This window comes from Oncorhynchus mykiss, chromosome 1, assembly GCF_057628025.1.
Source record: "Oncorhynchus mykiss isolate SJ-2025 chromosome 1, ASM5762802v1, whole genome shotgun sequence".
NCBI classification, from domain to species: domain Eukaryota; kingdom Metazoa; phylum Chordata; class Actinopteri; order Salmoniformes; family Salmonidae; genus Oncorhynchus; species Oncorhynchus mykiss.
This window is the reverse complement of record NC_143022.1, coordinates 88,543,355-88,556,749: the sequence shown is the minus strand read 5'-3', so window position 1 is coordinate 88,556,749 and position 13,395 is coordinate 88,543,355. Positions and strand designations below refer to the sequence as shown.

Here is a 13,395-nt window from a genome sequence, read left to right as displayed (position 1 = left end):
CCTCAAATAGTATCATCATCATCATCATCATCATCATCATATAATAAAATAGAAACAACTGACTTACTTTTCTCCATCTCTCCAAACCCTGAGAGGATTTCACATAGAAATAGAATCGCATTGGAATTGCCATTCTAGTGACTTCATTTCTATGGGTGGTGACATAGTACTCAACAGTGAACAGAATACTGTGAAAGGGAATATTCCATTTATTTTCAAAATAATCATCTCTCAGAATCCTCCTCACACTGTACAATGAGAACAAACCTCACATTCAATCATTAGGATAGTTATTTTTTGTAGGAAATATAATTAACCACAATTGAAAACAATTTACAGAGATGTACAGCGCATATGGAAGGTCCGTCAGTCAGTGTGGCTTGGTGTCAGTCCTATCTTCTATCTCTTTATTTAGATTTCTGGAAGGAAAGCAGGGGGCTGGAAATACCCCAGGTACATTCTGTACAAACTGATATCACTGTTTTTCACCAGGTCTATCTTTGGTAATTGATACTTCAATATAGAACATGATGCAGTACATTACAAATACAAAAAAATACACTTTGGGCTAAAGGCAATCCTGGTATTGCTTTATGGTTTTACTTTATTGGGGAGGAATTAGCGTGATTTGATGTGGATGGAGCCGCTGCTGAAATCAACATGTTGGCTTCAGTATACAGCTGTTTCAGTGAGAGGAGAGGAGGAAAGGGAACATACAAATACAGCCAGATGGTTAATAAGGACAGGTAAATGTCGGGTGGTTAATAAGGACAGGTGAATTGTCTGGTGGTTATTAAGGACAGGTGAATTGTATGGTGGTTATTAAGGACAGGTGTATTGTCTGGTGGTTATTAAGGACAGGTGATTTGTCTGGTGGTTATTAAGGACAGGTGATTGTCCGGTGGTTATTTAGGACAGGTGCATGTCTGGTGGTTATTAAGGACAGGTGATTTGTCTGGTGGTTATTAAGGACAGGTGCATTGTCCGGTGGTTATTAAGGACAGGTGCATGTCTGGTGGTTATTAAGGACAGGTGATGTCTGGTGGTTATTAAGGACAGGTGATTTGTCTGGTGGTTATTAAGGACAGGTGATTTGTCTGGTGGTTATTAAGGACAGGTGAATTGTCCGGTGGTTGTTAAGGACAGGTGCATGTCTGGTGGTTATTAAGGACAGGCAATTTCTCTGGTGGTTATTAAGGACAGGTTAATTGTCCGGTGGTTATTAAGGACAGGTGAATGAATGTCTGGTGGTTATTAAGGACAGGTGAATGAATGTCTGGTGGTTATTAAGGACAGGTGATTTGTCTGGTGGTTATTAAGGACAGGTAAATTGTCTGGTGGTTATTAAGGACAGGTGAATTGTCCGGTGGTTATTAAGGACAGGTGTTTTGTCTGGTGGTTATTAAGGACAGGTATTTGTCTGGTGGTTATTAAGGACAGGTATTTGTCTGGTGGTTATTAAGGACAGGTGAATTGTCCGGTGGTTATTAAGGACAGGTGATTGTCTGGTGGTTATTAAGGACAGGTATTTGTCTGGTGGTTATTAAGGACAGGTATTTGTCTGGTGGTTATTAAGGACAGGTGCATGTCTGGTGGTTATTAAGGACAGGTGAATTGTCCGGTGGTTATTAAGGACAGGTGATTGTCTGGTTGTTATTAAGGACAGGTGATTTGTCTGGTGGTTATTAAGGACAGGTGATTTGTCTGGTGGTTATTAAGGACAGGTATTTGTCTGGTGGTTATTAAGGACAGGTGATTGTCTGGTGGTTATTAAGGACAGGTTAATTGTCCGGTGGTTATTAAGGACAGGTATTTGTCTGGTTGTTATTAAGGACAGGTGATTGTCTGGTGGTTATTAAGGACAGGTTAATTGTCCGGTGGTTATTAAGGACAGGTTAATTGTCCGGTGGTTATTAAGGACAGGTATTTGTCTGGTTGTTATTAAGGACAGGTCATTTGTCTGGTGGTTATTAAGGACAGATATTTGTCTGGTGGTTATTAAGGACATCTAGGTTTACAGGGACGGTGGAATAAAAACAAATATAGTCTTCAAAACATGAATATCTTAAAATAGGGCACCCACTTCTGAAAACAACAAAATAAAAAGAAAATCTGTCATGTAAAAAACTGTTACACGTCCAAACAGGTTCAGGATTATTATTGTTTTGCAACAAAATACTTAGTTTTGTTTCGCATTTGTGGAAGTGGAAGACTCCTTCATATCCCATAGAGATCTGGCTAGCACAGAACACTCTCACAAAACACTGCAGATACGTTAGAATGGACCTCTTTACAGCAACAGCCTTCAGAGTAGAGAGGCTGTGAGGATGTTGTGTGCTCCCAGGGTTGGGGTGGGAGAGCTGTCCATCTGCCATCTTAGTCTCTGTCTCTGTCTCTACCCCTCTCTGGGTGTTGGGCAGTGGAAGCTGGTGAAGGGGGGATGGGTCATAGTGATGGCTCTAATGGAATAAATGGAACAGAATCCAAGGTGTTTGAAACTTTTCCATTCATTCCATTACAGCCATTAGATCCAGTCCTCAGATTTAAAGTGACACCAGCCTCCACTGGATGGTGGCTCTAGTTTCTAGTTCCCTCCGGGCCCTTGATGCTGGTGTCAATGTCCCCCGGTCTGAGGTTGCAAGACGATGGGTCGCAGTAGCCGTTGGGGCCAGCATTACCAGGAGGCCCAGGTACACCAGCCTGGCCAGGAACACCTGGAGGTCCTCTCTCGCCGTCACGTCCCTCCTGGCCGTAACCAGGCTTTCCGGGCTCACCTGTGGAGTTAGAGTTAGAGAAGAGTTAGCTAAACCATCTTACACCAAAGTAGAACATCCAGAACCTCAAAGACTCAAGACTAGAACCTCAAGGACTCAAGACTAGAACCTCAAGGACTCAAGACTAGAACCTCAAGGACTCAAGACTAGAACCTCAAGGACTCAAGACTAGAACCTCAAGGACTCAAGACTAGAACCTCAAGGACTCAAGACTAGAACCTCAAAGACTCAAGACTAGAACATTCTAGAGACTCTAAGTCCAAAGGCGAGATCAATAAATCTTCAGTTTGTGGCAAACATGTTACCAGAGTAACAATTACAGTTGAATGACTTGAATGAACATTCCAAAATGTTACTGTGAAACATCAAACAGCTACTTTTTTAAAGGATTACTGCGACTTTTTAGCTAGAATATTCTAACTGAAATGACTTAGCTATTCCTACTAAATATTGTATAAAGTCTACATGGCCACTTGATTATTTTTAGAAAGCAGTTTAGACCTAAAACAGACACTTATGTTCTCAGATCTTTTGCTAATGATAACGAACGGTTGCGGCCAAACACAAAACCAAATGGAATACAGTATGTTAGCAAACTCTTTCCTTGTTCAACTCACCTCAAGACTAGAATATCTATAACCTCCAAGACTATAACATTTAGAAACTCCAAGACCAAGAATAGAACATCTAATACCGCCAAGACCAAGAATAGAACATCTAATACCGCCAAGACCAAGAATAGAACATCTAATACCGCCAAGACCAAGAATAGAACATCTAATACCGCCAAGACCAAGAATAAAACATTCTAGAAAATGTGTACATTTGACGTTTTAGTCATTTAGCAAACACTCTTATCCAGAGTGACTTACAATTAGTGCATTAAGATAGCTAGGTGAGACAACAACACATCACAATCATATCAAGTACATTTTCCCTCAAAAAAGTATTTTTTGTCCAAGTCAGTGCTATTAAGAAAATACTACCTCCAAGACCAAGACTAGAATATCTACAACCTCCAAGACCAAGACTAGAATAGCTACAACCTCCAAGACCAAGACTAGAATATCTACAACCTCCAAGACCAAGACTAGAATATCTACAACCTCCAAAACCAAGACTAGAATATCTACAACCTCCAAGACCAAGACTAGAATATCTACAACCTCCAAGACCAAGACTGGAATATCTACAACCTCCAAGACCAAGACTAGAATATCTACAACCTCCAAGACCAAGACTAGAATATCTACAACCTCCAAGACCAAGACTAGAATATCTACAACCTCCAAGACCAAGACTAGAATATCTACAACCTCCAAGACCAAGACTAGAATATCTACAACCTCCAAGACCAAGACTAGAATATCTACAACCTCCAAGACTGGAATATCTACAACCAAGACCAAGACTAGAATATCTACAACCTCCAAGACTAGAATATCTACAACCAAGACCAAGACTAGGATTAGAACATAAATAAAAAGTAAGCTACTGATGGTTCGCTTCTCCATGGGGATCAAGGTCGATGTCACTCACCTGGTAGACCGGGAGGTCCTGGCTGGCCCTTGGCCCCTCGCACCGTGGGACCTCGGTCTCCTCTGTCGCCCAATTCACCTGCGCCACACAGCATGTTAATTACAAGGGTTATTCTAAAACTCCTTTGGGTGCATGAGCTGAATTTTGCTTTCACATTTTCAAATAACAGTAACATTAAAAATCCTCTCCCCACCTTTGGGTCCTTTGAGTCCTAGGAGTCCTGGAGGTCCTTTGAGGCCAGGCAGTCCTCTTGCTCCAGCCTGCCCAGGGAAGCCACTGTCCCCTGGGGGTCCGGCAGGACCAGGAGGCCCTGGCTTACCAGGCAGGCCCGCTGCTCCAGACTCCGGCCTCCTTAGACTGGCAGCCAACTGGGCTAGCTGCTCTGTTGGAGCAAGAGGAAAGGGAATGATGAGCAAACAATTAATCAATCAAATGTATTAAAGGCCCAGTGCAGTCCAAAATGTGATTTTCCTTTGTTTTATATATATTTCCACACTTTAATGTTGGAATAATACTGTGAAATTGTGAAAATTTGGATAATTTCCTTTTAGTGTAGGGGCTGTTTGAAAAGACCGCCTAAGATTTCTGCCTCTTTTGGTGGGATGGAGTTTTGGCCTGCCTGGTGACATTACCAGGTGGTAAATCAGTTAATAGACCAATAAGAAAGAGAGTTCCAAACCTCTTTGCCATAACAGCTAGGTTCCAGCTTTCCCCTCCCCACTTAGACCACTCCCAGACAGTGTTAGCAAAATTCTTGCTTGAGAAATGTCTCTTTGCTAAATAGCTATTTTTGTTTATTTTTGACCATTTCAATTTTAAAAAATCACAATAAGGTACTCAATTGTTTTCCCAGAAATTATTTGATATTGAGAGGAAAATGGAACTTTAATGAAGGCCTTTTTATAAATTGTATAAAAATTGTAGTCCTCCTTATTCTTACACATTCAAGTCTGCCTCAGTAAATTGTGCAGAGTGAAAATACTTATTGGAAAACATTCAACTCTACGAGATTGGTGTCCCTAAACCGGGACAGTTGTTGCTCAATATGTGACAATGTGACTAGAAAACAGTGTATACAACAGCCAACTTTCCGGGACAGCGACATGTCTTATTCGGGCAGAAAGCTTAAATTATTGTTAACTAACTGCAGTGTCCAATTTACAGTAGCTATTACACACAAAACATACCCTGCTATTGTTTGAGGATAGTGCACAACAAAACACTTTTATCACGGCTGGTGGTTTGATACATTCACCTCTGAAGGTAAATAATATACTTACATTCAGTAATCTTGCTCTGATTTGTCATCCTGAGGGTTCCAGAGATAAAATGTGGTGTTGTTTTTTTTATATTTAAATGTAGGAACTGAGTTCTATAGTTTGACCCCACTGCTGTCTCTGGCTCCACAACCACCCCGCTTGGCCATCGAGATCCATCATGATCTAGATCCACCATGTATAACATTCCTGGGAGTGTTAAGCTTTAATATTTTATTACCATAGCATTTTTGTATGTTCTCTATAATGTACTTGAAAATGTATACATTGACCAATTCGGCACATTTGGGCAAACTCCTGGCAGACTTGATGCAAAATATTGTGTAGTGAGGTAATTGTTCTCTTGATCAGTCTGAAACTTTGCACACACACTGCTGCCATCTTGTGGGCAGACTCTAAATTACACCTAGGATCCTACCTTAATGTATGGCCTTTCTCTTGCATTTCAAAGATGATGGAACACAAAAATAAATAGAAAATGTATGATTTTTTTATTATATTATCTTTTACCAGATCTAATGTTTTATATTCTTCTACATCACTTTCATATTTCCACACACTTCAAAGTGTTACCTTTCAAATGCTATCAAGAATATGCATATTCTTGCTTCAGGTCCTGAGCTACAGGCAGTTAGATTTGGGTATGTCATTTGAGGCGAAAATTTAAAAAAAGGGTACGATCGTTAAGAAACTGAAAAATATATATGTGTATTTATGGTGCCAAGAGTTCAACATAAAACTCCTAAGGCTTTTGGCTTGGTATTTTACACTCCAAATTCCAGTCTTTGCTTTTCTGCTTTTAGCAAAAGTGCAGGTCCTCTGGAGGTGAAATACATTTTTCAGCACATTGGGTATAAAAAAGTCATGAGTTTAGGAGGAGAGTAGTGGTAGTGGGAGGAGGGGGTGGGATACTGTAAGAGGGCCCAGGGAGAGAGACAAAAAAACAGGCTGCCACTTCAGCATTTCTGGGGTTCAGGTGTCTGTTATCCATCAAACTAACAAAGGTTGAAGCGTATTTATGATGGTTTTTTTCTGCTTCCCTCTCTTCAAACTGTCAAGCCAGATAGGCTATATCCCCCAAACTCCACTCTGGACCTGGAAGCCAGTTCTACTGCATTTCTTCATTGTTCCCCTCTAATCCGGGACTGATTTAGACCTGGGACACTGGCTGTGTGCAATTCATTATTAGGTAGGACAGAAAAGCAGCAGGCTCCAAACCTCATAGGGTCAGAGTTGAATACCTCTAGTCTATAGTATAAACAATGAGGTTTGGGATATTACAGAGTGTTTATACTTAAAGGTAGAGTGGGATACATTGATTTTAAAGACACTGAAGGAATGACAGTGTGCAATATTCTTACCTTGCATAACTCTCATGCAGACTTGTCTGATGTGTTGATCGCTTGGTTCTTTACCCTGAAGGATAACATAAGAAAAGGTTTATGATGAGAAAACAGCTTTAATAAACATAGATTTAGCTTCTGAAATGCATCATGTAAGCCCTAGTTGTGTTGTGCTGGACACACTGGAAAGCTGTTGTCCATGATCTAGGTCCAGGAGGGAAAGGCCTAGCAGTAAGTTAGTACATTTGTAAGTAAGTAAGTATGCAAATAAGTTAGTAAGTATGTAGGTTAGTAACTAAGTATGTAAGTAAGTATGAAAGTATGTAAGTAAGTAGGTATTTATGTAAATAAGTAAGTACTATGTAAGTGAGTTTGTAGGTATATAAGTAAGCACGTAAGTTAATTAGTAAGTAAGTATGTAAGTTAGTAAGTTTGTAAGTAAGTTCAGGTGTACAGTCTTCAGAGTTTTGGGTGGAGGTGGTTTGGGGGTACCTACCGCCGGTCCCTGTGACCCCCTGATTCCTGGTGCGCCCCTGTTGCCCTGCATGCCACGTGGTCCAGGAGTACCAGCTGGGCCCTCGATGCCAGGCTGCCCTCTGCTACCCTCTGGCCCTCTGTTACCAGGCTCTCCTGGGTTTCCAACCTGGAGACAGAGAGGGGAGAGACAACTGGATCAGAACAACATTACATGGGTGGTACTGAGCATGCTCAATGAAGACTTCTGAGTTCCGGGGGTGCTGGTGAGCAAGCCATGTAATAAACTAATATCTGCTTTTATCTGGAACAAGAAAAACCCGTAAGATCGTATTGCAGAGATCTCGTCTCGCTTTGGATGACAGAAACCCCTGATGTTACAGGCCTGAAATGGAGGACCTTGGAGATCTCGTCCTGTGGCCCGACCTCCTTACCTGTCTTACTCTGCTCAAAACCTGCATTAGCTGAGCCTGTTTCCAAATACAGTTCAGGCTCCATTCATTAGCTGAGCCTGTTTCCAAATACAGTTCAGGCTCCATTCATTAGCTGAGCCTGTTTCCAAATACACTTCAGGCTTTATTCATTAGCTGAGCCTGTTTCCAAATACACTTCAGGCTTCATTCATTAGCTGAGCCTGTTTCCAAATACACTTCAGGCTTCATTCATTAGCTGAGCCTGTTTCCAAATACACTTCAGGCTTCATTCATTAGCTGAGCCTGTTTCCAAATACACTTCAGGCTTCATGCATTAGCTGAGCCTGTTTCCAAATACAGTTCCGGCTCCATTCATTAGCTGAGCCTGTTTCCAAATACACTTCAGGCTTCATTCATTAGCTGAGCCTGTTTCCAAATACACTTCAGGCTTCATTCATTAGCTGAGCCTGTTTCCAAATACACTTCAGGCTTCATTCATTAGCTGAGCCTGTTTCCAAATACAGTTCAGGCTTCATTCATTAGCTGAGCCTGTTTCCAAATACAGTTCAGGCTTCATTCATTAGCTGAGCCTGTTTCCAAATACACTTCAGGCTCTGATTTATCTCTACAGAAACTGCACATGGAGCTCGAACTAAATGGAATTCAAATAATTGAAACAACATCAGTCAATTAGTTATTTTTTTTAAAAACGTTGAAAAAAAACCCTAAATGTTGGTTAACCACTTAGCACTACTACTCTATGGGTGTAGATAAACTGTCTCAAAGTTATATTCCTGGTTTGAGACATGGAACTGCTTCTAGAAAAGTACAGAACTCACCACTCCTTTGGGTCCAGCTTCCCCTTGGTCACCCTATTATACAAATGAGAGAAACACAGAGGATTAGTACAGGTGTTGTTTAAAAGGCTCCAATGTGAGGTTGGGTTGGATGCAATGAATCCTTGCTTGAGTGATAACTTACAACATCTCCTTTGTCTCCAGAGGTTCCCTCAGAACCTTGTCCCCCCTACACACACACACACACACAACAAACCAATATAAATTATTTTGGGGTAAAATCACTCTTCTGGATATAACAAATGCCAAGGGTAAGTTAGAAACACACACATACACACACACACACACACACATACATTCATGCTACACACACATCTCAACAGCTGCTACCAGATTCTTATTATGATTGCTAAATACTGCACAATTTAACCACTTGCCCACCAAAACGTGTGTAAATATTGGACTATAAATTGTTATTCTACTATGTTGGACTATAAATCTACTGAACCATTTATTTTATGTTGGTATTCTTATCTTTTATTATTTCTTATTGTTGTTGCGTTGTCCAGAAGGAACCTGCCAGTAAGCATTTGGTCGGACAGTGTCTACCATGTGTATCCTGAACATACGACTAATAAAACCTGAAACTGGAAAGGGCCCATCCACACTCTGCTGCTGGAGTATCACATTGACCTTAAGATACAGGCAGATATTGTTGTGAGAGATAAACAGACATTTTAAAAGATGGATTTCTTACCTGCTCCCCTTTAGGTCCTCCCTCGCCAGCTTCTCCCTGAAGTTGAGGAGAAATCAGTTCACTATTGAAAATCTTTAAACTACACTACAGTTAAACAATTAAACTACTATGTAAAGTTATACAGTACAGTTATGCAGTAAGACAACAACACTAGTTATACTGCTATGTAAAGTTATACAGTATATTTATACAGTTAGACAACAACACTAGTTATACTGCTATGTAAAGTTATACAGTATATTTATACAGTTAGACAACAACACTAGTTATACTACTATGTAAAGTTATACAGTAGATTTATACAGTTAGACAACAACACTAGTTATACTGCTATGTAAAGTTATACAGTATATTTATACAGTTAGACAACAACACTAGTTATACTGCTATGTAAAGTTATACAGTATATTTATACAGTTAGACAACAACACTAGTTATACTACTATGTAAAGTTATACAGTAGATTTATACAGTTAGACAACAACACTAGTTATACTGCTATGTAAAGTTATACAGTAGATTTATACAGTTAGACAACAACACTAGTTATACTACTATGTAAAGTTATACAGTAGATTTATACAGTTAGACAACAACACTAGTTATACTACTATGTAAAGTTATACAGTATATTTATACAGTTAGACAACAACACTAGTTATACTGCTATGTAAAGTTATACAGTAGATTTATACAGTTAGACAACAACACTAGTTATACTGCTATGTAAAGTTATACAGTATATTTATACAGTTAGACAACAACACTAGTTATACTACTATGTAAAGTTATACAGTAGATTTATACAGTTAGACAACAACACTAGTTATACTACTATGTAAAGTTATACAGTATATTTATACAGTTAGACAACAACACTAGTTATACTACTATGTAAAGTTATACAGTAGATTTATACAGTTAGACAACAACACTAGTTATACTGCTATGTAATGCAACAGCAAGACTAGTCTTATGAATGAATGATTGAACTTGTAACACTAGAGGGGATCAAAAGGATGTATTTCACAAAGTGTGTCCTTGTCAGGTGAATATGGTAAGAATTTGACTTTCTATTAGCAATTGAGGATACATTGCTGTCTTCATGATTGTACAGAACAGTGGAAAGTCCAATCAAAACTGGTGATTTCATGAAAATGGAAAATTGTCATATGAAGTCTGTGGAACCTGAAATGACTAAACACAAGCCACAGTGCTCTTCAGTTGAGCTTCCTCTCTATCTTTTCATCAAATATCAGGCATGCAGAACGTAAACGGTCCAGGGAGCCTTAATCCAATGAGTAGTAGTTTAGTTGTATAATATCAGTAGTTTAGTTGTATAATATCAGTAGTTTAGTTGTATAATATCAGTAGTATGTTTAGTTGTATAATATCAGTAGTTTAGTTGTATAATATCAGTAGTATGTTTAGTTGTATAATATCAGTAGTTTAGTTGTATAATATCAGTAGTATGTTTAGTTGTATAATATCAGTAGTTTAGTTGTATAATATCAGTAGTTTAGTTGTATAATATCAGTAGTTTAGTTGTATAATATCAGTAGTTTAGTTGTATAATATCAGTAGTTTAGTTGTATAATATCAGTAGTTTAGTTGTATAATATCAGTAGTAAGTTTAGTTGTATAATATCAGTAGTATGTTTAGTTGTATAATATCAGTAGTTTAGTTGTATAATATCAGTAGTTTAGTTGTATAATATCAGTAGTTTAGTTGTATAATATCAGTAGTATGTTTAGTTGTATAATATCAGTAGTATGTTTAGTTGTATAATATCAGTAGTTTAGTTGTATAATATCAGTAGTTTAGTTGTATAATATCAGTAGTTTAGTTGTATAATATCAGTAGTATGTTTAGTTGTATAATATCAGTAGTTTAGTTGTATAATATCAGTAGTTTAGTTGTATAATATCAGTAGTATGTTTAGTTGTATAATATCAGTAGTTTAGTTGTATAATATCAGTAGTATGTTTAGTTGTATAATATCAGTAGTTTAGTTGTATAATATCAGTAGTTTAGTTGTATAATATCAGTAGTATGTTTAGTTGTATAATATCAGTAGTTTAGTTGTATAATATCAGTAGTTTAGTTGTATAATATCAGTAGTTTAGTTGTATAATATCAGTAGTTTAGTTGTATAATATCAGTAGTTTAGTTGTATAATATCAGTAGTAAGTTTAGTTGTATAATATCAGTAGTATGTTTAGTTGTATAATATCAGTAGTTTAGTTGTATAATATCAGTAGTTTAGTTGTATAATATCAGTAGTATGTTTAGTTGTATAATATCAGTAGTTTAGTTGTATAATATCAGTAGTATGTTTAGTTGTATAATATCAGTAGTTTAGTTGTATAATATCAGTAGTTTAGTTGTATAATATCAGTAGTATGTTTAGTTGTATAATATCAGTAGTATGTTTAGTTGTATAATATCAGTAGTTTAGTTGTATAATATCAGTAGTATGTTTAGTTGTATAATATCAGTAGTTTAGTTGTATAATATCAGTAGTATGTTTAGTTGTATAATATCAGTAGTTTAGTTGTATAATATCAGTAGTATGTTTAGTTGTATAATATCAGTAGTTTAGTTGTATAATATCAGTAGTTTAGTTGTATAATATCAGTAGTATGTTTAGTTGTATAATATCAGTAGTATGTTTAGTTGTATAATATCAGTAGTTTAGTTGTATAATATCAGTAGTATGTTTAGTTGTATAATATCAGTAGTTTAGTTGTATAATATCAGTAGTATGTTTAGTTGTATAATATCAGTAGTTTAGTTGTATAATATCAGTAGTATGTTTAGTTGTATAATATCAGTAGTTTAGTTGTATAATATCAGTAGTTTAGTTGTATAATATCAGTAGTTTAGTTGTATAATATCAGTAGTTTAGTTGTATAATATCAGTAGTATGTTTAGTTGTATAATATCAGTAGTTTAGTTGTATAATATCAGTAGTATGTTTAGTTGTATAATATCAGTAGTTTAGTTGTATAATATCAGTAGTTTAGTTGTATAATATCAGTAGTTTAGTTGTATAATATCAGTAGTTTAGTTGTATAATATCAGTAGTATGTTTAGTTGTATAATATCAGTAGTATGTTTAGTTGTATAATATCAGTAGTTTAGTTGTATAATATCAGTAGTATGTTTAGTTGTATAATATCAGTAGTTTAGTTGTATAATATCAGTAGTTTAGTTGTATAATATCAGTAGTTTAGTTGTATAATATCAGTAGTTTAGTTGTATAATATCAGTGATTGTTTCCCCAATGGACAGCAGGTCTCTACAGAGGGGATAGATACCAGTCAGAATAGAACGTCCTCTTATCTTACCCTCTCTCCCTTCACTCCGGGGAGGCCTGGGGGTCCGGGAACACCAGGAAGACCAAGATCCCCTTTAGGTCCCTACAAAACAAAGGTAGAGCGACAACAAGGAGGTCAGAGGTCAACACCACACTACTGTATGTCCTTAGAGGAAGGTGCTTGCAGTGCCAGGATTGTGGGTTAGATTCCTGGGACAGACCATATGTAACATGACTGTACGCATGACTGTAGGAATACAAGCCTCTGCTGAATGGAATACTGTATGTAAATATCTAAACCTACAGAACACGACAGCAGAAAGTAGTGGAAACCTCAGATAAGACAGCAGAGTATGAAGAAACTAACCACAAGCTCTTCAGTCATTAGGGCAACATACACTGGTGAATTAACTGTTCATGAGACGGCTATATCAGGGTCGTGACTCAAAACGTGCACAAAAGAAAGAGAATTTCTAAAAACCTGGCTGCAATTTTTATTTAGTATGCTTATGTGTGTGTGTGTGTGTGTGTGTGTGTGTGTCTTTGTTCTCTGTGCTGGGCACACCTTTGATTGCTGACCGTGTGTGTGTGAGGAATGCCAAAGCAACAGAAGGCTCTTTCAGCCAGCTGGCCCTGGCCCTCATTCTCTCCTTACTGTGAAAATAGCCTCTGTGTGAGATCCTGAGATCCCGTTCAGAACT

At 37.6% G+C, this 13,395-nt stretch overlaps 1 protein-coding gene across 1 annotated transcript in view; it reads right to left on the bottom strand.

Annotated features, from left to right (window-relative positions):
- Positions 1–186: 186 nt before the first annotated feature.
- The window catches only part of LOC110513561 (uncharacterized), a 36,381-nt gene continuing 23,172 nt past the window's right edge, over positions 187–13,395 (bottom strand). The window contains exons 24-32 of the mRNA XM_036989982.2: positions 12,726–12,797; positions 9,375–9,410; positions 8,802–8,846; positions 8,660–8,692; positions 7,430–7,576; positions 6,952–7,006; positions 4,507–4,695; positions 4,314–4,391; positions 187–2,774 (exon numbers count right to left, since the gene is read on the bottom strand). Coding sequence (XP_036845877.2) covers positions 2,578–2,774; positions 4,314–4,391; positions 4,507–4,695; positions 6,952–7,006; positions 7,430–7,576; positions 8,660–8,692; positions 8,802–8,846; positions 9,375–9,410; positions 12,726–12,797 — 852 coding nt within the window. The 3' untranslated portion in view covers positions 187–2,577. The remainder of the gene's footprint in view (positions 2,775–4,313; positions 4,392–4,506; positions 4,696–6,951; positions 7,007–7,429; positions 7,577–8,659; positions 8,693–8,801; positions 8,847–9,374; positions 9,411–12,725; positions 12,798–13,395) is intronic.